The 25,512-nt window shown below is 40.3% G+C and overlaps 2 protein-coding genes across 5 annotated transcripts; both read right to left on the bottom strand.

Moving 5' to 3' along the window:
- Positions 1 to 8,308: 8,308 nt before the first annotated feature.
- On the bottom strand, positions 8,309 to 11,279 carry LOC137938180 (G-type lectin S-receptor-like serine/threonine-protein kinase SD2-2). Its single transcript, XM_068783168.1, has one exon. The coding sequence runs from the start codon at positions 11,093 to 11,095 to the stop codon at positions 8,510 to 8,512; it is 2,586 nt and encodes an 861-aa protein (XP_068639269.1). The 5' UTR covers positions 11,096 to 11,279; the 3' UTR covers positions 8,309 to 8,509.
- A 278-nt stretch (positions 11,280 to 11,557) lies between these two features.
- On the bottom strand, positions 11,558 to 24,577 carry LOC137938181 (probable E3 ubiquitin-protein ligase RHB1A). Of its 4 annotated transcripts, XM_068783171.1 has the most exons (7): positions 24,435 to 24,577; positions 24,090 to 24,155; positions 23,911 to 23,964; positions 16,412 to 16,546; positions 12,856 to 13,267; positions 12,329 to 12,438; positions 11,558 to 11,967 (listed from the first exon to the last, which is right to left on the bottom strand). In XM_068783171.1, the coding sequence occupies exons 4-7, from the start codon at positions 16,478 to 16,480 to the stop codon at positions 11,935 to 11,937; spliced, it is 624 nt and encodes a 207-aa protein (XP_068639272.1). In that variant the 5' UTR covers positions 16,481 to 16,546; positions 23,911 to 23,964; positions 24,090 to 24,155; positions 24,435 to 24,577; the 3' UTR covers positions 11,558 to 11,934. The 4 variants fall into 4 exon arrangements, with proteins under 4 accessions (XP_068639272.1, XP_068639271.1, XP_068639273.1 ...); XM_068783170.1 differs by having other exon boundaries at positions 23,911 to 24,155; XM_068783172.1 differs by lacking the exon at positions 24,435 to 24,577 and having other exon boundaries at positions 24,098 to 24,119.
- Between the last annotated feature and the right edge of the window lie 935 nt (positions 24,578 to 25,512).

The following is a 25,512-nucleotide window of genomic DNA, read 5'->3' as shown; positions in this document are numbered from 1 at the left end:
GATTTCAAAATTTCAAACTCCATTTTAGACTCGAAGTTATACCTCTAGTATTTGGTACAAATGGTTGTGCTGAGATTTCTTTCACTAACTAAATCGGTTCTTCCTTAAATGTATAGCCATGGGAGATAGATCTTTCCCATATCTTGCTTCAAGTTAGAAAACCAAATTGAGAGCATACATCCAAATGATTGAAAAATCATTTAAAATCTATGACTCATTATTTTGAGCCATATGATGAGATTCTCAAAACTCAATGATTTAGGTACTTGAGATTCAATCTTAACTTTGGCAATTTATTTTCAAGTTCAAGGAAGATACTTGTTGGAGCCCACACCACCAAGGAAGGCCCACATATCCAAGTGTGTTAGAAGATGGGCCCAATCATATAAGACAAAGGAAGACTCATGCATCCAAGAGATGTAGAAGACGGGCTCAAGACCTATAGATCAAGGAGAAAGCCCATAGGCCCACATACAATGATGGCATGATGGTAAATAAAGGGTCATATCATAGAGATGGTATTGATGTAATTAAGTTAAAGTTCTAAGGTTAAAACCCTAAATCCTAAGTTTAGGGGTATTATTGTAAAATAGTAGTTTCATTAATCTATAAATAAAGCTTCTGGGGGAGGGTTAGGAATCAAGTCCATAACCCTTCTTCCTCCAGTTTTCTCTCAATGGGTCTCTCTCTTTTTCTCCATGAACTAAATTCATGGAGTCCTGAAAATGAACAATACCTATTGTACATTCAATCATACCTAATAGTTATCCAAAATAATTTCTTTCACAATTCAACTTATGTAACTTGCACACAAAAGGAAAATTACCAAGATTTGGACAGCTAGCTAGTTTTTTGTCATATTTACCTAACTTAAGATTTTGCTTATGACATGATCTCAAATGAACCAACAAGGTAAGTGACATAGTGAAAGTCTAAGTCACTTTTTTTTGGGAAATACTATTTGTAAACTTTTGACTTTAAGAAGAGATATAAAAACTTATGTTCAATGTCAAAAGTTCATAGCTAGTTGCACAAAAGAAAATTTAACTATTAACCACACATCATTTCAATTTTCAAAATCAAGCATAATTGAAACCTAGTGCTAGACAAATTCAGTCAGTATGAAATATGATAACTTCAAAATAGGTGCATTTCCACATATAGAACTCATCAAGTTTGCACTGAGTTGATTTCAAAGTTCCCGCCCTTATGCTAAGCTTGTGATAGTTGTCTCCAAAATGACCATAACCACTTTTGGCCAAATTTTTCAAGCTTAATGGATTTCAAATTATAGGTGCTAGGCTTTGAGCCTATAGATACTACATATCATGGAGTAGTTGAGGCCCTTAAGGATCTCGATCGACGGTCATTCATTCTCAAATTTTCATTGCTCATTTACTTGTACATGCAAATCAACTAAGGTAGAGGAAGAGATTTTCTCAAGAGAATGTTTTGTCTTGTATATATTAACTATATCCTAAGTTTTATATGATGGAATGAGGGGACAAACCTCTCATGCAATTTGATGGGAAGTAGAATATGTGTGGCAACTGATAAGCAAGTTTCTAGTGAGCTAAATCAAGTAGTTTTGAAAGACAAAGAGAAGAAATAAAGGCTACAAGATTATTACATCCCCTTTGTGTCTCTTATGAAGCTATTCGAGTACAAATTATTGCCATAATAGATAACCAATGTTTGAAGATACAATGGCTAGTCTTATGAGGGCAGACCATGCTATTTTGAGTGTTGGAGTTATAGTTGAGAATTCTCCACAAACCGAGGAGGTGGAGTGAGATCGAGAGGAAAAGGCATTGGGAGTAGAGGTCATGAAAGGACAGATAAGGTCCCTTGTTCACATTGTGGCAAGACTAACCATTTTTCTTAAAGGTATTGGGAAAATTTTGAGAAGCCTACTTGGGCTAGTCAAGTAGTCCATGATGGGGGGACAAAGTCAGATGTAATCTCTATGAATAAAGATGAGCAGCATAGGTCTGTTCAATTTCTTATCACTTACAAAAGTCTTCTAGCCCGTCAAAAACTCCAGCCACTTTATCATCTTCCACTGGTGTTGCTACTTTTGCCCAAACAAGTAAATCAGCATTGTTTTCTTCTTACCCTCTACATAGGGGTGGCATGGACCCAATTCGGTTCGCAAGCGATTCGAGTTCGGCACGGTTTGCTTCAATTTATCTAGATCTCAAACCTAGTTCAAGATCCAAATAAGTCTCATTCCCTCCCCCCAACCCCCCCACCTCCTTGCGAAGACATCATGCGACCTTCACTCGTGCAAGATCATAAGCACGTGAAAAGAAAACTAAACTATTTCTTGTACTCCGGTTGTCTCTTCTTCATGGCTCTTGAAGAGACTCAAATTGTTTGAGGTACTCTCTTAATGCTAACTCCATTCAAGTTTTTCAAAAGAACATATTAGTAGCATTTCAGAACTACTGCTGTATGAATCCATGCTCTGAAGAAAAAAAGAAAAATGGGCATATGATTAAGTCATCCAAAACCATTTTTTTAAAAAAATTTCTCTGTCTCCATGATCTAGTTTTCTAGTCCTTGAATCGGAATGATCTGATTGAGTACAAATGGACAAAACTAGCATTACTTTTCAAAGGAATGTTTTTGTGTTTTATTATTGAATAAATTTTATGCATAATTATACAAATTTTATGAATAATTTTATGTATAGTGTATAGATAATTTTATGCAGGGTTAATATACCGAGGTTATGCCCAATTTTAAGTAAATTGTATGCATAATTTTATATACAATTTATTTTACTTGTATTTTATGCAAAGTTTTAAATGTAGGTTGGAGCTCAAAATCGGCTCGAGCTCGATTACAATTTTAGGCTTGAGGCTAGGCTCGGCTCGAGCTCAAGTTCAAAATATTTAAATCAAGTTTGGCTCGAACATAGGCAGGTTCAGGCTCGGCTCGGCTCAGCTCGGATTGATGCCACCCCTACCTCTACATGGGTTTTTTTATTCTAGTGTTTTAGCTCATACGCTTGGTACTTCGTTTATCTTCTTTGAGATATCATTTAATAAAAAATCAGGGGTGTTGGCCAAGTGGCATCTCAAGCAGCTTGTACTATGATGTATGCAATAATGGTTGAAAGAGACTGAAGGTTTTTCTCATAAGTAAGGCGCTTTCTCTTTCTCTCTAAAGTGTTTTTGATAGGAATTTGCAAGATAAAAGTTTGTGGCTTGAAGATATGCTAATAAATGTTCATTCACTCCTTTACTCACGGTTTGGTGGGATATTTATAGTTTATCCAACTCAAACTAGTCATTATTTGCCCTTTTACAAAAATTAAACCATTGATTGATTGATCATTGGTAAGTGATTGATCGATCAATCTATTATAATGGTTACTTTTCTGTCAGACAATGACTTATTAATCAATGGACTAATTGATCAATATGTTACCGTTGGTCCAAAAAATTTAAGATGATCTATTGTTGCTTAAGGTTTATCGATCAATCAAGATTCCCTCTAGTTGTGCAATACAAGTATGATCAATTAGTGTGCTTTCCTTTGATCAATCATGCTTGAAGTCCCTTACTGGCATGATTCTAACTGATGGATCAATCTAGAGGGATGATCTATCATTCCATAAAAATTTTGTTTGCCTTGACAATAATGATCGATCAATCTTTGAGGGATGATCTATGATTCCATGAAAAATCTACTTTCTTGGACAATAATGATCGATCGATCTCTGAGGGATGATTGATCATGCGTTATAGCATGAAATGAGTATGTTCTGGATGATCGATCAATCGACTATGGTTGATCGATCATGCTTTATATTTTTAACTTGCATAGTTCTGGATGATCGATCATTATCAGTGACTGATCGATCATTCCAACGCCAGTTTAAAAGTGTAGATTTTATAAAGCATTGGAATTTCTCTCTAAGTGTTTTAACATATTTCTAAATGATGTCTATAATGATTCTAAACATGTCTATATACAATTTATATCCTAATGCTCGTACTTAAGAAATAGGAGTTTGGAATACTCTCTTACAAAAATTGACTAAGTTTAAATGTTTGTCTATGATGTTTAAACTTGAGTATTATCATTATCTTCTTCCTTGTAGGTGCTTCTTCAAGATATGTTCTTCAATTGTGCTTGAGGTCTTCATTTTGACTTTGATGCTTTAGACCTTGAGATACTCTTGAAGGTGAAGTATCTGAAATACTTTAGATTTGCATGTTATTAGTTAAATTAAATTTTGTTATCACCAAATGCAATGGGGGAGTCAACCTACTATCAGCAATCTTCCCTTTTTTTATGATGACAAAACCTAACTTAAAAAAAATAAAAATTACACGTCAGTAAGGGTAGAAGTTAAGTAACATAAGCTCCCCCTTAATTTGTGCATAATTTTTTAAATCTTTTTAAGCAAAATTTTGTGAGTCCCTAGGTCTTTTATATTCAAGATCCTTATTTTCCCCTTGTTTTGTCATATTTAAAAAAGATAATGAAATTAAACGCATAGAATAGAAAAAAAAAAAGTGGCTCAAGGGCCATATCATAAAGATTTTCAAGTAATTATAAAATGATGTGTACGAGTATAAGAGTCATATGTACAAATATATCAAGTAAAAACATGTACACTGGGGGACAAAAAGTTGATTGGTGGATCCTAAGGTTAACTAAGCTGGAGGCGGAAGTCGGTTGAGGATGGTGTCAAGTAGTGACATCTTCTTTGTCATGTTCACGGATACCTCATTCGATAGATCTACATTGCTTCGGCGTAGGATGGTGGTGATTTCTCCAGCGAAGGGAGGTCGTCGGCTCGAGTACTTGTGGCTATGTCCAACATGCAATATGTGATAATATGTCTATTGTTGAGCGGAATCCTCTTGATAATGGCCCAAAGCGAGAAGATGTTGGTTATAGTGAGGTGAGAGAATGTGCTTTTCCTATAATTGAGGAAATGTATCACAATGTCCATGAAGACCCGATGCTCCATGCTTAAGTCCTTCATCTTAACTTCATAGGAGCTTCCACATGTTTGACCAAGTGACACGTGGAAGGCATCTTGGATGTTTTGAGGGCAGTCCCGATGGAGGTACACGGGCCAGCTCTCCTCTAGAAATCTTATTAATCTCATACACAATGTACCAAGCCAAGCACAAAGGCCACTAGACTTGATTGATATATGTGTGTTCTTGACATAGCTCGTGAGCCGAAGGTCACATAAGGAGAGTTCTTCTACCTCCAAATTGGTGTAGAAGACTTTCATTAGGAGAGGGTAAATCTCTTCCTCACTTTCCAATCTACTTCTCCCCTTCAAGCTAGAGATAAAAATGACATAGAGACCCAACTTGGACAAAACACAGTATGAGAGAATAAATCACTCATAACAGTACAAAAAAACTCCAAATACTAGCCAAAACGGTTATAGTCAGAAACACGCTCGGAGACAACTCACTTTTAAAAGTAGCTCAAATACAAATCACCTATTGGGTGAAGACTAAAATACTTGACTCAAACTGGATGTTGGACACACTCCTATACTTTTTAGACAGTGGGTCTAGCCATTGCTGTGAAATGAAGAAAGCACAAGAAGATAAACTGAAGAAATACAAGAAAAAAAAAATTGATGCAGCCATCTTGATGAGTGCTCTTTCTTGCCTCCCATTATTTAAAACCCATACCAATAAGAACAAGAATTTTCTTTTGTCGTTGGAATGATACCTTCATTAAATAAAAATTAATCATGCATGAAGCTATCAACTTAGGAATAAAATTTCCTCTCATTAAATAAACAAATACCTGAAAAGGAGATTTCAAGTCGTATTCTATATCAAATCGAAGATGGGCCCCACTGTACGAGGATCACAAAACGCTTTTTTTTTCCTCTGTGATAGGGCCCATATCCACGTCACCTGTTTGTCGGCGAAGTGCCAGGATTGTTGATCTTCTGCCCCATCCGACGTCCTAGATCAATCGCACCAACCCGGAAAAGGCAAGACGAGGCGCAGGGCCGGCTCAGGCGGCAGCCGAGAAGCCGAGCCAGACCGTAGAGGAGTCCGAAGTGTGAACCGACACGTCGCCAGGAGCTGCTCTCTATGCCGGAATGAAGTCCGGGTTTGGAATCCGCCGGGGCAGCTGGACCGCATTAGAGGCTCTTCTCTCTCTCTAGCTCTCTCTTTCTCTCTCTTCGGGGGAATGGAAAAAGCGGGACAGCATTTACTTTATTTTTTAATTTTCCTATTTTTCGTACATTTGCAGAGTCTTAAAGAGGTCCAGGCTTTCACTATTCATCCACGGAAAAGAAGAAAGCTGCTTTGTGCTGTCTCTTCTGTTCGAACGAGGATTGCAACATTAACCCTCTCCTTCCCCCTTATTTACTATATTACCATTATTCGATAAATTTTATTATATTTAAATAATATTAGCCAATTATATAAATATCATATGAAATTATAGGAATCTTATAACGAGACACATTATGGTTACCGTCTCCAAGAGAGTAAAGTTTTTCTTCTCCCGTCTCGTAAAGAGAAGACAATCCCATTGAGGAAGTAAAAAGATTTAGTTGAAGAAGATCATAAAAACCGATCATTCATTTGTATTGATTGATGTAGAATTCCATTACATAGGTAATCGTTTGGAATGAATCCAGGTTTTTATCCTGAATTATAATATTTTGGCACAATGAAAATTTTGGATTAGGATTTAAAATTACGGTTTTCTAATATTTATCATTATGTTTTTCCTCATTTTCTATAATTATCTTTTCGTGTAAAATTTATCTTTTTGGATTGTAAGCTATATAAATATCACTCTTAATCAATGATATAATATGATTCGGGAGATCGGCTCTCCGATAGGGAAAATTGTCTCCAAGCAGTGCGGAGAATGGAGAAGAAGAGAGGATATTCTTCTTCAATGGTCACTTGCAATCGTTCGAGTGGCCAACATTTGTTTTTACGTTCTTTTCAATCCATTTCATTTGGCTATCATCGTCAAAGCCTTCGTATCAAGTGTGGCCATGGAGAAGAATTTTGATAATTATTTTAAATACGAGAAAACTATTTTTCCTTTGACTAACTTCTATATCGAAAAGTTTTGCTAGAAAAAAAATCCATTTTGATCGCTTTTCTCTCGAAGTAAAATTAAATTTTGAAAAAGAAAGTTGAAGGAAGAAGTGATAAGAACCGATCTAGTATTTTTTGGTTTATTTTTCTCATTGTTTTCTTATCGGAGTAATAAGAAACTCATTTTTTTATCATTTTAAAAAATTATTTAAGGCCAAAAGCATAAATATGAATGAAGCAACCAATTTTAGCTACGAAAAATTCGAGAATAAAATTGACAACTTTTAAAGAATTACAAGCTTCACTTTGAGTTTCGTAATCGAAGAAAGCTTTAATGGAGATAGTATCACATAAATAAGTATTAAGAAAATTCTATAGTTAATAACCTCTTAATGGGAAAAAAAAAAGACCTCCTAAATGGACAATTCATTATGAGATGAACATGTTTGCCTAAGTTTGTGCCCTATTTAGTCTCTATCGAATTTATGTTGTCCACATCTCAAATCTATTCTCCATTTGTAGAAGCATAAAAAGGTTGATCGAAATAATCTCACATAGATAAGTGGTAAAGAAAACTCTTTTTTTCATGATTATAATTTAAAAAATAAAATCTTGACTTGGTTAGTCGACCTAAACCCGACTTCAATGAATTTTTAATGTAATAATAGACCGATTCATTGGGTTACACATAAAACTTGTTGTAATACACATAAAAAACCTTAATCTAATAAAGAAAGTGAGATCGTAGCGATATCGATGTGTAACTCACTAATACCAATCTAATAACTTAGTTAACCGAACTTGCCAATCTAATCAACAAATTAGATGACCTAACCCAATGAATTGGTCAATTATTACATTAAAAATTCATTAAAGTCGGGTTTAGGTCCATCTCATAAGGACTAACCAAGTCAAGATTTTATTTTTGTTGATTAGATTGGCAAGTTTGGTTAACTAAGTTACACATCGATATCGCTACGATCTCACTTTCTTTATTAGATTAAGGTTTTTTATGTGTATTACAACAAGTATATACTTGACAATGGAGTAGACTCTTGTTTTGCATCAATTAGACATCAAAATTATAGAAAAGAGAAAAATTAATTTTTTTAATTTTTAATAAGCTAGCTATTATGTAATTAAAGACAAGTGCTATTTTCCCAAGCTAGAACTATGGCAAAACTTTGATTCAATCATATCTTCAAAAGAAGGTAAAGGCTTCAAGGAGAATCAAGAAAAGGATAGGGGACAGGCCAAAAGCTATCTTTTGCTTTATAAAAGCACTAGGGCTACTTCCTCTTATTTAAATATGCACATTAATGGTGTATGGGCTTTCTTGTTTACTATTGGACCTGGTCCAGTCTTAACATTTTAAGGCCCATTATCGTTACGGGAGCGGGGACCCTCAAGGTCAGCCCCACCTAACACAGCTGGTCCCACTGTATTCAATCCGATGTGTTGTTCCGAGGTCGGGATCCCACGGATCCAGCATCTGACGACAATGAGGCCTGGGCGGACTTTGACCCCTTGCTGGGATCCACGACGAACGACTCCCCCGCGACTAACGCTTGTAGCAGCTGTGGGGCCGGTGGGACCGCGACCTCCACGGTTCCCTCCAGCATCTTCACCACGGTACCCATCGTCGGCCGAGCGACTTCCTCGTCTTGAATACACCAAATCGCAACCAGCCCGGCACGTTCAGCCTCCCCCAGGTTGTACTCCTCGCCTAACCGCTCATCCACCACCTTCTCCATCCTCCCCTCTATAATCTCCTTCGCCGCCCATGGCGGGAAGAACCACTTATCCCCAGCCTGGCCGCCGTCTGGCCCTCCCTCGACGTTTCTCCTGCCTCCGATGAGCTCCAGCAGCGTCATTCCGTAGCTGTACACGTCGGCTTTCGCCGTGATCGCCACGCCGGAGATCCACTCCGGTGCCACATAACCCCACGTACCCCTCATTGTTGCTACTACCCTACTGAAATCTCTGCCCATGAGTTTCGCCAGCCCAAAATCGGATACTTTGGGGCCGTTAGCGGAGTCTAATAGGATGTTCTCTGGCTTGATGTCGCAGTGTATGATGCAGTTCCTGCATTCTTCGTGAAGGTAGGCGATGCCCCTCGCCGTCCCAACGGCTACCTGGAACCGTGCTTCCCAACTTAGGCAGCGGCCTGATGGCCCGATGTACGCACTTAATGCTCCGTTGGGCATGAAATCGTAGACGAGCAGGCGGTGGGCCTGCTCGCAGCAGAAGCCGCGGAGGCGCACGAGATTGACGTGCTGGACGCTGCCGATGGTGCACACCTCCGCCCGGAACTCTCGTTCGCCGGCGCTGCCCGGTCGCTCCAGCCGCTTCACCGCCACGTGGGTGTTGCCGGGGAGTTCGCCGAGGAAGACGGTGCCGAAGCCGCCGTGGCCGAGCTTTTTCGAGAATCCACGAGTCGCGCTATGGAGCTCCTTGTAGGAGAACACTCTGAGCTGCATTACGGAGAATGTGCCTTCTTCTTCCTCCTTCCTCTCTTTCTCGCCCTTCCCCATTTGCCATCTCAACACCGCCAATGCCAGAACGACCAGTACGAATGTAACCGATGAAGCCACTAGACAGGCCACCAAAACCACCTTGTGATGCCGCTTCTCACCGTCCGATTTCCGGTGTTCTCCGACCCTGAGATAGAGAATCTGGCTCTCGGGGTCGTCGGCGCTGTCGGATGTCAGATTTCGTAAGTTGAACATCTGACCGTAAAAATTCCGGCAGGTGTTGCTGGTTCCGCTGTGGGATACGCCGACGCACGAGCAGTTCTTCAAGCAGGCATCCATGCAGGAGCTCAAGCTTGTGCCCGAGAACGACAACCTAGAGGCGCCGTTGAATGTGACGATGCCCACGTCTTTGAAGCTGTCTTTCGTGCCACAGCTTTCATCCCCCTCTCGACGGCAGCCGGCAGAGTAATCGCCGCGCCGCCACTCGGCGTCTTCGACGGGAGTAAACCCCGGGGGGCAATCGCAGGGCACGAGGCTCCGGGTGGGCCAACATAAGCTGAAGGCGCCGCAGAGGTTGTACACTCGGCAGATGGATTCCGGCCGTGCCCAGAACATGTTCCAGTTCTCCGTCTGTGGGGACCATACGAACTGCCGGAAGACGCCGGTAGGATCGACGGTGAAGCGCGTGAGGATGGGGCCGGCGACCGTGGACAGCGGCCTGACGGTGTAAGTGAAGTACGCAGAAGGCGTAAAGGGGTTTTTGAAGCGGAAGGTGTAGATGTAGGGGACCGTCATCTCCGGCACGGCGAGAAACGACTGGCCAGTCCAGTTCCCGGACGACCAGTACGGAACCGCGCCGGAATAAACAAGCTCGAACTCTCCGAACAGCGGGGCTTTTAGCCGGAACGAGTAATTTCCCGGCGAGGGATCCGACGGGCTCCTCCAGCAAGTGATCTGCTGCATCCTCGTGATCCTCATATCCGGCAGCCAAGTGTTCGCCGGGAAGTCGAAGCTCTGCCACACTGTCCTCCCCCTAGCATTCAACAAAACTAGGTTCCCCGTCTCCAGAAGCCTCACCGACGTGGCTCGTTGGCCGTTCTTTGTACTCCAAACGGACATTCCAGCCGAATCCGTTACCGACAAACTGCCGCCGGCTGTCAAACTTACCGCCGCAGAAGCCAAGCTCTTCTTCACTGGGCTCTCACGGTTCGCCACCCAAACGTAAGTAGGAATAGGAATGGAAGCATACCAGATTCCGAGATACCAATTCCACCCACCATCGACGCTGAAGAATCCCAGCTTGAAAGTTCCGTTCACGCTCAAAATCGTCGAGTTCCCAGAGATAACGACCGAACCACCAACCAATTTGTCCTCTTCAAACCTCTTCCTCCGCAAGCCTAATCCGAGCTCCAACCCTCTGTCACCGCTCCTGAAAACTCCATTTTCCGCAATTGATTCCACATCCGAACACGATACAAATTCCGTCACCAGTAAAATGCAGAGAAGGGCGGAGAAAAACCATGACAGAGAAACAACAACAGGAAAATTCTCGGCCATGCTCGGCCTTTTTCGGACGTTCTCCGGTTACCGACAGGCATTTATTCCTAGCTTCCGCATGGATTTGATGAGAAGCGTTTTGAAATTCGAAGATTTTCAGATTTCCGCACGGTTGAAAGCGGATGAAACCATGAAAACAAAAGCTGTAGTGGGGAGCCGACGGAGGAAGCTCGGTTAAGAAACTGAAAAAAGTGAAATTTTGACTTCTTTACTAAATTACCCTCAGTGGAAGGAAAACGTACTTTTGTCTGCTGGCCTACAAATTTTGAACTTTCTACCCCATTAAAAACCAAGAAGTCGGGAAAGCTTGATCAGTCTCGCAACAATGGCCACTTGTACCAACTAAAAGAAGACTTCAGGGGTGTGAAATGAAAGTGATGGTAGTTAGTACAGAGTCTGTAGACATTTTAATAGCTCCAGAGCTCCTAAATAGAATACTCAAGAAGTAGAATGGGACTCAGAAACACAAATTTCTTATTGATCAATTCTGTCACTTTTTCATACACAAATCAAAGAACCCCTCAAAAGAATCATACACATTTTTACAGATGAAATTCAGAAAAACACAGATGAGACCACAACTATTCTTCCACAGGAGAAAAAAAACGTCTGTACAAAACAACAAAGTTTCACACGATTCAAAACCCCAGAGCAACAGAGAATCAGGGCTTACCCTATATTTTTTGTCATCTTTCAGGTAAAACTGTTTGGCCTTGTTCATCATCTTTGGAGAAAATACATGGAGGATTTGATTCCTATGGTCAATTTACTTTTGTCTATAAATCAAAGAACCCAGGTAATGTGTGGAAAGATCATCTCCTTCCAAGACGCATCTTCAGCTATCTGTCAAATTTCTGGTCGATTACCATTACCTGCACCAAATAGAGAAGAATTAATTTTAGTCAATTAGACGTTAAGAAAGCATTTCTAGAAGTACTAAACGGAAAATACAGGCCAGACAAGTCAAACACTGTTTGAAATGATTCTGGTTAAGAGGGTAGAACCCTGTCTGTATGCTAAATTCTTCATCTCTTTAATAAAAAATTTGCCAGTTCAAGAAAAAAATTACCATGCCATAGACCTACACACTGTATGTATAATAAGAGAGATCTTTCGAAAGCAAACAATACAGACTTTTTTTTGTTTTAACTGATGGTGATACAATTAAATTAAACAGAAGAAAACATTATTACAAAGAAGCATTTATTAGAAGCAACACTTGTTGAGGCGGACCTGATCACAAACAGGGCAGGTATCACTTCTCTCCATCCATTCAAGAATGCAAGCCAGATGAAAATGATGTTCACATTTTGTGAGAATTCTTGGATTCTCCTCGTCATACTCTGCATTGAAGACACAAGTTTAGATAATCCCAACTACTTGATCTGCATGAACTGTAAACAGCAATAACCATAGGTAGAAAAGTTGAACATGTTCATAAGAAACTAATCACTCAGTACTGCCGCGACAACCATATTAAAGGATGCAAGGGAGGCAGAAAACATGATGAGAGATTCATCATAGAACAAATAAACAGGAGTACATCACCAACAGTCCCATTTGTCAGTTTTTACCAATCTCACTAGTAGAAGTCACATATACCACTAAAAAGATGTTTTAAGCCCAGGCGTAATGCAGGAATCACTATATTGGAACCTGTCCAAGAAACTTGCATGAAAATGAATGCAGAAGGAAGACATTATAAAATTTAAAAGTGATAGATAGAAAGAGGAAGTCATCAGGGCGGGGAAGTATAATACCTTCAAGACAAGTAGGACATACATCTTCTTCATTTGTAGCTGGAATAGTTGATTCATTTCCTTTAGAAGCTTCTAGCTCTGAGGTTTTTGGAGTACCAGGAGGAAAAGCTGTTTTGCTTTTAGGATCGGACTCCTTTAGATCTTCAGATGCAAGCAACCTCTCAAGACTGCAACCACTAAGGGTTTCTCTGGCAGACTGAGCATCCTTGTCCGCAGCATTTTCTAATCTACCACTCATAGCTTGGTGCTGGGGTCCTAAATCCGCATCATAGGGCAATGGTGCAGGTGGAGGACGGAACGTGTCAGGAATTGACGTCTCCAAATTTGCATCAACCAAGAGCCCTGCTGTGCTAGCAGAGTTCTCACCATGAGTCGTGGGTAAAGAGTTGTGCTCTTCTAGATCCTGTGGACACTGCACGAAGGAAACTTCATCAAAATGACTATTTTTTAATACTGCATATGAATGGGTAGTATGTACACAAAACATAAAATCAATAAAAACATCAAATTTATCAAATGAAATATACAACTATAAAGTCAGCTTGGTTTGAACATTTCTATTAAAGTTAGCTCCACGTCCATCCCAAAATGAATAGCTGAAGTTAGGAGGTCACTTCCCATCTAATAACCATAAAATATTTCTTAACACTTATTTATACGTGACTATTCCCATCAACACTCCTCATGTCCAGACGCACACATAAGGAACAGCCCTGAGAAGTGGACAACATAAACAGGATACAAACTAACAAGGGTACAAGTTGAGCCAACAAGCTACATCCTGCTCTAACACCATGTTAAAGTTGGGTCTAAGTCCATCCAAAATGAGTAATTGAAGTTAGGAGGCTGTTTCCTAACAAATAACCATAGGATCTTTCTTAGCACTATCTATGTAGGACAATTTCCACTAACAACTTCAAATCGTTCATAATTCAGCAAACCTAATTCGAACCAAAAACGTGATGACTAGATTAAAATCACTATCAAATTTGGACATGCAAACATTAAAGAAAGCTAAGTATGATAATTTTTCTAATCTGGATGAAATGTCAAAAGTGGAAGCAAACACAGATTTCTGCTGTTAACCATTGAGGCCATATTTGACATGAACAGGAAAAAGTTTGTTAACACAGATGATAACTAACTTACAAATTGATAGAAGAGGGCTACCATCCATATAGAAAAGATAAACAGACCCTTCACCCACAAACATCATCTTTTAGCTCTAAGAGTTGTTCATTCAAGCTCTAAAGCTTCAAGAACAGATACTTTTGTTTTCTCTTTCTCCAATAAATGGTGAACCAGATGCATTAGCAAGTCAGACGCTATGAGGGAAAACATGTCATTTTTTTTTTATTGAAGCACAGGTGAAACAAATCAATCATATCATTATCTGCAAGACAGACACTTAGGGAACCAAATCTTAACAACAATGCAAAAAAAAAACCCTACAACAATCTACTGCTGACATAACTAGCATAACATAACATTGTTGAAACAGTGCAACAGTCTCAACCCACATGTTTACTCCCATTGAAATCTCAATTTCAATATGATGATAAGAAGGAAGATAACAGAGCACCTTAAACAAATTAAAAATTAAAAAATGGTGATAGGATTTATTCATAACAGTACACGTTACACATAGTACAGCTGGAAATATTCCCTAAGATTACAAAGAGAAGAAGCTCTTAATGACAGGATGCTTTTGGAAGACTCCCTCTTTGGCTAGAAGATCTGAAAGACTATTAGCTGAGCAAGGCACATGCCTCCATTCTACTTTCCAAGAGCAAATATATTGCTTAGCTCAGTGAGAGAGGGAAAACAATTGTGGAATCTCTTTATAAGTTACAGAATCAGGAAGAGAAACCAGCAAATCACATTTTTTTACACCATGGCGACAGCCACCAAGCATGGGGACTAATATTCAGCAACTTTAGCCCTCGCCTCCATCAAAGCTTAGCTGAGTTCATAAGTCAAACTATATCAACTCCATTCCTAAAAACTAGCCCAGCATTTTAAAATTTGTCCCTTGCAGAAGTTATACAGCAACTCTGGAAAGGAAGGAAATCAAGGACATTCCTGGGCTTCTAAAAATCAATTATGGGAGTAATTGAAGCCACTTTGCACTCAATACACCCATGCAGTCATGCCATTGGGACCCTTCCCTTCCAAGCTCTGTCATTGAAAAAAATGACTCTCCTCTAGCTGCTGTCCCTTGCACCTTTTGGCTGGAAAGAAACACAAGAACATTCCAGCATTCCTCTATCGCCTTTGGTCTCATAATTAAGGGAGTAATTGACTTAATCCTCCTCCCGGTATTCTGTCATTAGAAAACACTGGCAGACAGTGATGAACTTCAGAGATTATCCACCCACTTGCTGGAAGAGTGGCCCTCCTCCCTCCTCTCTTCCTGGATGATTGAAGATCATTGTAGACAGTTCTTCCTTTGGAAACCCTGGTTGGCAGTGTTGGAGACCATGAGATCCTATTCTATTCCTGTTCTCTGGGCCCTTGTGTATGTGTGACTCAAAGAGCAGAAGTAAGAGCTTTGCTCCACGCAATCTGCTGCTGGCCCCTTTATATTCAAAGGGGATTCTGCTAATGTAATAAGCTGGGCAAGCAAAAAATTCCCCCACATGAAGGAGATTAGGTGTATGTTTTTTACAAGATCTTTGATAGTTCAACCTCGTGGCAAGTGAATGGAATCAAGTGCCTCGTTCAGCTAATTGGTCTAGCTGAATCCTTAGCTAAAGAGGGAGTTGCATGCCAGTACCTTGCTATTATGCCCTCCCTTCCCTTGTAAATATCAGGGCAAGCCTCCGACCAATTGCAATGATTTTGCATTTTTATTCATAATATAGTAAAGCTACCACCATTCATAATAAATAAATAAATAAATAAAAACTGGCTCCCAGGGGTAGACTTTGAAGATGATGTCCCATCCCAACTTGTAGCCTCGGAAGGAGTTCCCACAGTTTGGTTGAAACAAGATTTCATTAGGGAGTCAGGGCCAAGCAGGAGTAGGAGGACTCGTAAGGGAATGGGATGTACATGTAAAGTTAGCCTTCTCAGACCCAGCTAGTCATATTAATTCACTCGAGGTAGAAAGCAGGGTACTACTTACTGGAATAAAGCTATACAGTCAGAAGTTTTCAACATCAATAACCGCTGAAGGAGATTCAGCTCTAGCTATCCACTGGTTGTCAAACCAAAGCCCTCCTCCTTGGAGGTTAAAGCATGTATTTGATCAAATTCAGATGTTTGTAGGTCTTTCCATGTACTCTGACAGCACACCCTTCATGCCGCCAATATTATCTTGTATGAATTAGCTCAAATCTGGAGTCCCCCAATCCGCTATAGTGATTGTAGAAACCCTTCCTCTCTCAGTGATGAGTACAGATTAGGCCTCTTCTTATTGTACTATGAAACACTAATTCCATTTGTTTAAGAAAAAAACCGAAGCTGAGACACAAATAATATCAGATTAATCATGCATGGTGGTAATTATCGACAACAAATAACCAAAATCAAATAAAGAGTAGAAATTACGTACATAATAGTATACAGGTGTCTCAATCAATTCTGCCCTTCTTCTGGAAGAACAGCAACAGCAGCCACCCATTCTCCTCTATGTTTTCAAGTCTCTTGACAACTAGGAAATCTTTGAGATTGAAGCCTTGTGTCCATTCTAGAGAGAGAGAGAGAGAGAGTGAGTGAGAGAGAAAGAGAGAGAGAAGTAAAATAAAAAACAATGAAGTAAAATCATTCATCATAATAGTGGGCATGGAACACCATCTATAGCCAATTGGTCAGCTAATGAGTTACCTGTTCACAAAATGTGTGCTGCCATGTAACTTCCTTACCAGAATATAGAGAAATGATCGCTTAGCTGACAAATGGACAGTCTTATTTCGAGTAATAACAGACATTGTTTTGGTCATATCCAGTAAATGTTTAGCACAAGCTTGAACTCAAGTTAGTTACCATCCCAAACTAGTATCTAGTTTACCCTAAGTAGTATCTGCTCTAAGCTTAGCACCACGAGACAATTCTGTCTGTTTCTTCCTTGTGACCTGATAAAGAATGACGATGACTTAGAAAAGAGAGAGCCTTATACTTTCTGCTTGTGTTCTTATCTGGTTTAAGGTATTCCAACTAAAGCAGGGTCAAGCTCTACAGAGCGGTTAGCTATTCCCCTCCACAATCAAGAACTTCCTTCAGTTGATGACATAAAACAAAATATCTACAACAATATGCAGTAAGCAAACACTCATATAGCAGGCAAAAACAGGAATAGAAAATTATACAGAAATAAGTCAAAGTAGCAACCAATTAGAACATTAGCATTAAATATGCATGGACAAGTACTTTGAACATGTATATTTGCATAAATTATATGCAACCCTATGAAGTAAAAAAGCAGAAAACCACAACGACCTATTTCTTTCTCAAATACTCCAAATTTCTGATATCTTGGCGTCGAAACAATGGAGTTTCTCAATAGCAGCTCCACGAAAACATATGCTTTTGTTTTATGTTTCAAAAGCCAAAGAGACAAAGGAAAATTCTATATAACCTACTTTATGCACAGAGTTTACAGGAATACCTGTCTTTTTTAGCACAAGAACATCAGGCTTGAATGAGTGAATAGATAAGGAGATAAAAATGTTCAATGGGAAAGATAGATTGAATCATAACCTCCTTGTAGGTTTGTCTAAGCCTCATATGGGGGAACCACAACCAGGTTGCAACTCACATGAAAGCTTAAGCAAAACCGAGGTGTTAACAGTTAAGCCAAGAGAATGCCTGTGTTGGGTAGATCTGATACTTGAACACAAGCTATTAATGCTAAACCATGTTCTGTATAATTCTGCCAAGCTTATTGATTCATAGTAGCTTGTTATAGTCTGTTGAGCTACAGCTAGTATTCAAATAATAACCTTAATAGGATTTATATAGTAAGTTCAAAAATAATTTATCTTTCAAAATGACTCCCTTTTTGTTTGAAATGTTGGATAGATTTTGTTCAAATAATGAAAGATTATTCAATGTGACTTTTGGGTTAAGTAAATAGCTTCAATCACAGGAGAGCATGCAATTACACCTACAATTAGGGGAGCAATACTAGCCCCCCTTGTAAAAAAATGTTATTCATTTTGGTGGAATGACATATAAGCATTGCACTTGAAGGAGTGTGAAAAAGGAGAGAAGAAAAGGGTTGTGGAAGCAAACAACTATAAATTAAAACTAAGTTACTAGACAAGCCATTATAAGTTGACAATATTGTCATGCATCTGAGAAGCAGTTTCTATCACTAGAGAAGAATGGAGATTCCACAATGCAAATTGTTGACAAAATAAATTTCATCTACATCAACCATTCCAGAGGTTCATATCAGAAGAGAAACAACAAGCATTACGGGATGGGTACAACGTTTTGCAACTAATGGAACAAAATAGCACCATGACAGAAAAAACTACATAAGCTTGCTAAGAGTTGGAAGAATGTATTCATCTCCAAAACCAACTTTTGTAGTCGGAATTAACTCTCTAGTTAAGTATCTCCTCAGAAACTCATTCAAGCATGAAAATTAATAATACAAACTCTAATAATACAAAATACCACCCTACCACCAGCCACATCCTACTATAGTGTTCTTTCGGGTGGAAAGTGTGGACTTCCATCCTTTGTAAGACCGAGCTGCAATTCCGTATGTCGGCAGATCTAATCTCCTTCAACAAGTCGTTCATTGGTACTCCCCTTCCTGGGCTTGGAAAGCTGATGATCTCTGCTTGTACTAGTTTTATTCCATGAGGCTCTAGAATGAACGCAACCACAGGCATTTTGATGCCAAATGTGAATCCGCGGTAAGAGTCGTTGATCGTGTATCGGGTCAAATCTCCGCTTGGCTTCTTACTAAGAAGCCTTTCTCCTCCTTTGTGGGTTCCTCTTTCCGAGATAATTGGAGCATCATGGCTAAGATGCGGATTGGAGCCAAGCTCCTAGTCATGCAGGAATGGACCCCTCCAGAGCCTGGTTTCCTAAAGTTGAATTTTGATGGTTTTTCTCTCGGTAAGCCCGGGATTGCTGACTTTGGGGAAATTATCTCGGATCCCTTTGGTAATCAATGTTTCTCGTATGCTGGCCCATTAGGCATTTCTGACTCAATGTTGAAAGAGCTCCATGGCCTCCTCAATGGGCTTCGCATTTTCAGAAACAATTGTAGTGGCCCTCTTGACGCCGGACAGGATAGCAATTATCCTGCAGGCGATTCCACCGCTAATCTACGGGGAAAAATCGCAAGAGGTTGCCCTAAAAACACAGAGAAAGCTCTCTAATTTTCGATTCACAATATGTCAATCAATAATTTTCCTCTCTCTGTTCACAGAACAAAGTTTTAAACAGAACTCAACGCCCCCGACAAGCCCGGGCTGCAGCTCTAAATAAAACAAACCCTAAACCCTCAAAAATCTGGTCCAACCAGGATTCAGTAAAAAGATCCGACTACGGATCCGAACAAAAGATCCAACTACTTACCCGCTTTACGCTGATCGGTCAACTTGAGGTATTTCAAAGCCAACAACGTGATATCTGACAATTCAGCATCATCTGGCTCAGTGTCTCCTACATCAGTCGCCTCGGGTTGGAAAGAACTCGCCCTCGAGTTCACAATAGCTTCAACAGAATCCATAAAACAAGGACTCTAAGTGTGTGACATTAAAGACATCAAAAGTCCTCAAATGACTCGCGGGAATGGCCAGCTTCGCCTGCTCAAGTGGCAGCCCAGGAGGAAGATCCTCCTCTACGTCTTCACGCTCAATCTCTACAAAAAACCTGGACAGTGAAAGTAGGTTAGTAATACCGGCTATCGGAGTAGGAGTGGGTCTGTCCCGACGAGGTGCCAGCATAATCTTCTTCCCTTTGATGCTAAGGGAATAGGTATTCTTCCGCCCATCATGAATAACACTGCGATCATATTGCCAAGGACGGCCTAACAAGACATGACAAGCATCCATAGAGACTACATCATACCAAGCATTATCAAAATAGTTCATGCCGATGGAAAAAGAAACTAGGCAGCACCTATCGACTGTTACCTCACTGCTGTGAGTCAGCCACGATAAGTTGTACGGTTTGGGATGACGATCTGTCGTCAACTGCAATTTTTGGACTCTCTTCTGATACAACATTCTCACAACTACCACTGTCAATGATCATCTTGTAGATTGTATCTGCAACTGTACAGGTCGTGTGAAAAATATGGGTCTATAGCCAATCATCCCCTGAAACCCCCTTGGGAGTCAATAGACTCTTACGAACAACCAGAGTCTCATGGCCATCACCATACAACACATTTCCATCCTCATCTTCATCATACACAGGCTCACCAATCTCCTCATTTTCATCTACCACGTCTTCCTCAATCAGAAGATTTTTGCCCTCCTGACTAGCAGATTTCCTACACTCAGTGGCCTTATGGCCCTGCTCACCACATCGGAAAAATCTAATAGGTGAGTTAGAAGTACCTTGTGTGGGCTGCTGGGCAGGAACGGATTCTGGAGGACGAGCTGATGGGCTGCTTTGATCGCTTCTGATCATGGGCCTCCTGTTCTACTGTTTTTCTACAGCCAATGCACGCTGGTATGCTTCATAAATGGCCCACAGCGAGTGAAAACTGAGGACATCCTGCAGGGCTGTCGTAACCCCCCAAATACCGTGCCACCATCTGCTCTTTCGTCTCAGATAGATCATTCCGGGCAATCAACTGATAGAACTCCTCCGTGTAATCATCCACTGATCTCGGGCCTTGCCTCAACAAATGAAGTCGATGAAACAAGGTTTGAGTGTAACCGAAAGGAAGTGACCCTTCCTCTTCTTCTTCATCTTCTCCCAATCAGTGATCTTAGCCTTGCCCTACCGGTCTCGTGATCGCCTCAACTGCTCCCACCACGCAGATGCTCTGCCCTTGAGTTTGATGGCAACCAGTTTCACCTTGACACGATCTGGGACTTCCTTATACTCAAAGATACGCTCTATTTAATGCAACCAGTCGACGAATCCTTCGGCCTGTAACATACCAGAAAACTCAGGTAGCGTCAATCTGAAACCGAGGTCTACAAGTCGATCCCCCTGACCGCGGTGCTCCCTGAATCGAGCATGATTGCGATATGGGTTTGCGAACCTGACATCGGAATCGTGATCTTCCATCTCACGATCACCGAAATCCTGCGCTGTTAGACGCTGGGTTAACTCCGCAACTTGCCTCTGTAAATCTTCAAGCATCACAGCCTGAACATTACAACTATGACCACGATCACCAGCTATGGAAACTAGCGAAATTTCACCCCTGGAAGGAGCTGCAGATGCGTCAATCTCGTTGCCCCTAGAAACAAGTGTGCCCCAAAGTGAATGTTTAGAAAAAATGGGATTTCCCCAAATCGAAACCTCTTCTAAAGCTGACGAAATGCGGAAAATTCGGCAAATTTATCGACGCTGACACTGACGCTGACGAAATTGACAAAATGCCTCGGCTCTCGACGCTGACGGAAAATTTCTCCCGAAATCGGGATTTTGGAGCCCTTTTTTTCGAAATCAAGACCTCTCCGGCGGCCCTCTCTGGCCGTCGTCTTTGGCAGCCCGAGGTGCTCCTTTTTCGCGCGAGGTTCACCTCTCTCGGACGAACCCCTATTGCGGCACCACGAAACCTCTGTTTCGACGCCCCTGTGTTCGGTAAGTCCTGAACTCGTTTTGTTCGGCCAGCTCCGTCGACAGCAGTTCCGGCCACGACAACGTCGTACGGCAATGACGACATCGATCTTGAACCCTCTCCCTATCGAATCCCCATCTTTCGGCAATAGCCACGAACAGCTGCCCTGTTCGGTCGAGTGCCAAGGTCTGCTCGGTCGAGTCCCGAGTTCTGCTCAGTCGAATCCCGAGTTCTTCCGGTAGTAGCGTCGAGCAGTAGCTCTGGTGACGGCGACATCTTCGTCGACCCTTCTAACTGCTTCTCGATGCAGCGTCTCTGGCGAGACCTAGCTTCTTCCCCAGCCTGAAGCTCTGATACCAACTGACGCTGGACAGGATAGCGATTATCCTGCAGGCGATTCCACAGGTAACCTACAGGGGAAAATCGCAAGAGGTCACCCTAAAAACACAGAGAAACCTCTCTGATTTTCGATTCACAAAATCTCAATCAATAATTTTCCTCTCTCTGTTCACATAACAGAGTTTTAAACAGACCTCTATGCCCCCGACAAGCCCGGGCTGCAATTCAAAATAAAACAAACCCTAAACCCTCAAAAATCTGGTCCAACCCGGATTCAGTAAAAAGATCCGACTACTTACCCGCTTTACGCTGATCGGTCAACTTGAGGTATTTCAAAGCCAACAACGTGCTATCTGACAATTCAGCATCATCTGGCTCGGTGTCTCCTGCATCACCTCTTCACATTGAAGGAGACTCAAAGGTGGTTAATGGTTGGTGCAATAGCGCATCTTCCCCCCCCCCCCCCCCCTTCCTTTTCTTATGGCGCCATTGGGACACTTTTCAAGAGATTTTAGATATTGCTTCTCAATTCTCTTGTATTTGCTCACATTTCGATATCTACAAATTCGGCAACAGATGTATTTGCCAAGGGAACATCCCTTCAATCTCTTGTTGTTAGGGACTTGCTCCCTTGACCTCTATATTTTTCTCTGTTAATATATGCATCCTTTTCAAAAAAAAAAAAAAAAAAAAACAGATGCATGAAGCTATCTTTCTGCAAATAGAAGTTTGATTTAAACAAAGACTCCATTCAAGAAGTCAGAGAGAATCAAACAGCTAGTTGAATGTAATTGATAAAATCAGCAATTTTGACTTTACACTCCATACTATCTCGTGGTTATGTATATGAACCTTTCTCTTGGAGACAAACATCTATCTTGTGTAAAAATACGACTTTAGCCTAGCATGCCTGTTAGTTTATCGAAAGCATTCCTTCAGCTAATCATTAGCAGTCTGGGATCCATTTTTTCATGATTTGTCATCCATAAATTCCAACTAGTTGCTTTCTTCAATTTTTTTTAACTGTTCAATTACAAAATGCAACATAAAATAAGAAAATACAGAAAGAGAGCATAATAATCCACACCATAAGCTTCCCAATTAGAGTGCCTCAGTTTGACATGTCCAGATGCAACAAAACTAAGTAAACTGCTAAAGGTCAATTACTTCAACCAAGTAATTTTCTTGACTGCTCTCTGTAAGCACAAAAAGACATAAGTGCATCATTATGGTGCTAAAAACGAAGAAAAGACCAATCAAGCTATTTTTTAATAAATGATTGCTCTACTTTGAGTATTTAAAAATCCCACTCTATCAGTTCTTTAAGGTGTAAGAGACTCATCATACTATAACCTACTAAGAGTATCCAGGGCCATTCACTATTTGAAAGTGTCATTTTAATAAATCAGATGCACTCTCAGCTACCCACTTCAGTATCTAACTGCAAGAATCATATTTGAAATTGATAGAATCACAAATCCAACAAGGTTGAAACTGACAAAGCCAAGGAACAACAGATACAATGTAGGAGCACTCAACAAATAACTTATAAACTTATGGAGTGATTCATCCAAAATATATTGCAGTAAACAGAATACAACATGTGGGGAAAGACAATGGGAGAGAGTCTCCAGTAACTAGAGAGGGATGAGATACTCCCAAATTTGCAAGTTCATCTGATATACTATTTGCAGCATGAGGCAATGCTGCCAGATTACATGAAGGGTTTCACAAATATCCTCAATTTCATCAAATACATGCTTTAACCTCCAAGGAAGTGGGTTATGTTTTGTCAACTAATCGATGACACAGACTGAGTGCCCTTCAACAACTGGGGCAGAGAACTTCTGAGCATAAAGATTACAATTAATGTCAATTGACCTGCGGCCACTGACAAAAAGAACTAACATGGCAACTACTTTGGAAATAAATGAGCTACACATTCTTAATGCTGATATTATGAGGGAAACTTAATCTTAAGCAAACGACAATGGAGAAAGCACCACCTTGGAATCAAACTTAACCAAGATGTCAACTTACTCGGAACGGAACCTTCGGCCCTGCCAACAAACAATCATAAACCCAAGAAGACTGAACTACGACAACATGAAGTTATACTAAATAGCTCCGATCAATATGATTAAACACTATAGAAATTACAAAGGGAAATAAATGGAAATCACACATTCAAACCAGTCCATGAAATAGGGAAGCTGCACAAAATCCACATTTCACAAACTCGCAGATCAAACTGCAGCACAAAATTAAACCAAGCTAAAATATAAATAAAGAAGATCCGAAACATATAGCAAAAAGCAGAAGAATAAAAAATAGAGCACCTCCCAACCTAAGAAAGATAGGTGCAGGCACCTCAGTAAGGCAAACAACAAAAAAAAGCTACACAAATCCATCGAGGAGGTAAAAAAAAAATCGCAAAGAATCGAAATTATATCGGCTCGCAAGCTTCCAAAAAAAAAAAAAAAAAAACGGAAAAAAAAAAATGGACCAAAAGCATATTTGCCAAACACACCTTAGAAGAGCAGAAGATCTCGAGAGCGAGTAGAAATTTGAGCTCAAGAATTTGCGGCGGACTGTAAGATTCCTTCGCTCGATTCGCGTATTCGAGCAGAAGAGAGAAAGCCGGAGAGGCCTTTCTCTTCCTCTTCGACTCCAAAGGTGGGGCGTCTGATAAAACATTAACTACGCGATTAAGGACGAAAACTGAAGAGATTCGAAACATACAACTTCGGATGAATTCCCCACGTTGTGAACCATAACTACGAAACTACCCCTCCGTGGGTTCGACGCATATGCCGCACTTTGCTTTGGGATTTGCACCATATTTGAGACTCGGAGCGTCGACGTTAGCGTAATGGCCGTTTTGTAATAAAATAACTATTTTGGGCGTAAAGAGAATGATGTGTCGATTAATGATCTAGTTGATAGAATTCGGACCCCAATTTTCCGGTCGTAGGGTCGGCGCTTAACACGTCGGCTACCCACCGAAGTTCGGACCGCTGAAAAGAATATAGGGAACGAGAATCGCATCCGAACCGGTTTCCTACTTGAGAATTGACTTGTTATTGTTCACCCCAGGGAAATTAAATTCTGTAGTTTTAACATTCTCTAAATTAACATAAAGCATAAAGCATAAATTTAAGTGAAAAAAAACTCATTAATTTTAAAAAAATAAAATAAAAAATTAATTGTAGGCCCCTCCTAAAGGAATCGACAAAGAGGGAGGGGAACCCTTCCCCTTACTTTTCTAAAGGGAAAGAAAAGGAGTTTCAATCTTACGACAATAGAAGGAGAAGAATCCCTCTCCTTCTCTCTTCCTCTCCTCTGTTTGACATCTTTCACTAAAGAGAGGAGCAAAAGGAGGATTAGTCTTCGTTCTTATTTTGTGAAAAAGGGGGTTATTTGAGAAGCGGATTCTTCGTAATTATTTATTATTTAATGTAAAAATATAAAAAAATATTTATTATTTATTTTATATTAGTAATTTATTTTTTTTTGAGGAAAATTAATAAGGTCACTATAAATTATATTGATTTTTAAAAAAAATTAATTAATTAATTAATTGTAGGCCCCTCCTAAAGGAATCAAAG

This window comes from Aristolochia californica, unplaced genomic scaffold (assembly GCF_029961685.1).
Source record: "Aristolochia californica isolate CCGP_79_NKW_82.1479 unplaced genomic scaffold, dmAriCali1.0.hap1 SCAF_8, whole genome shotgun sequence".
Classification (NCBI taxonomy): Eukaryota; Viridiplantae; Streptophyta; class Magnoliopsida; order Piperales; family Aristolochiaceae; genus Aristolochia; species Aristolochia californica.
This window is presented reverse-complemented; position numbering and strand designations above follow the sequence as displayed.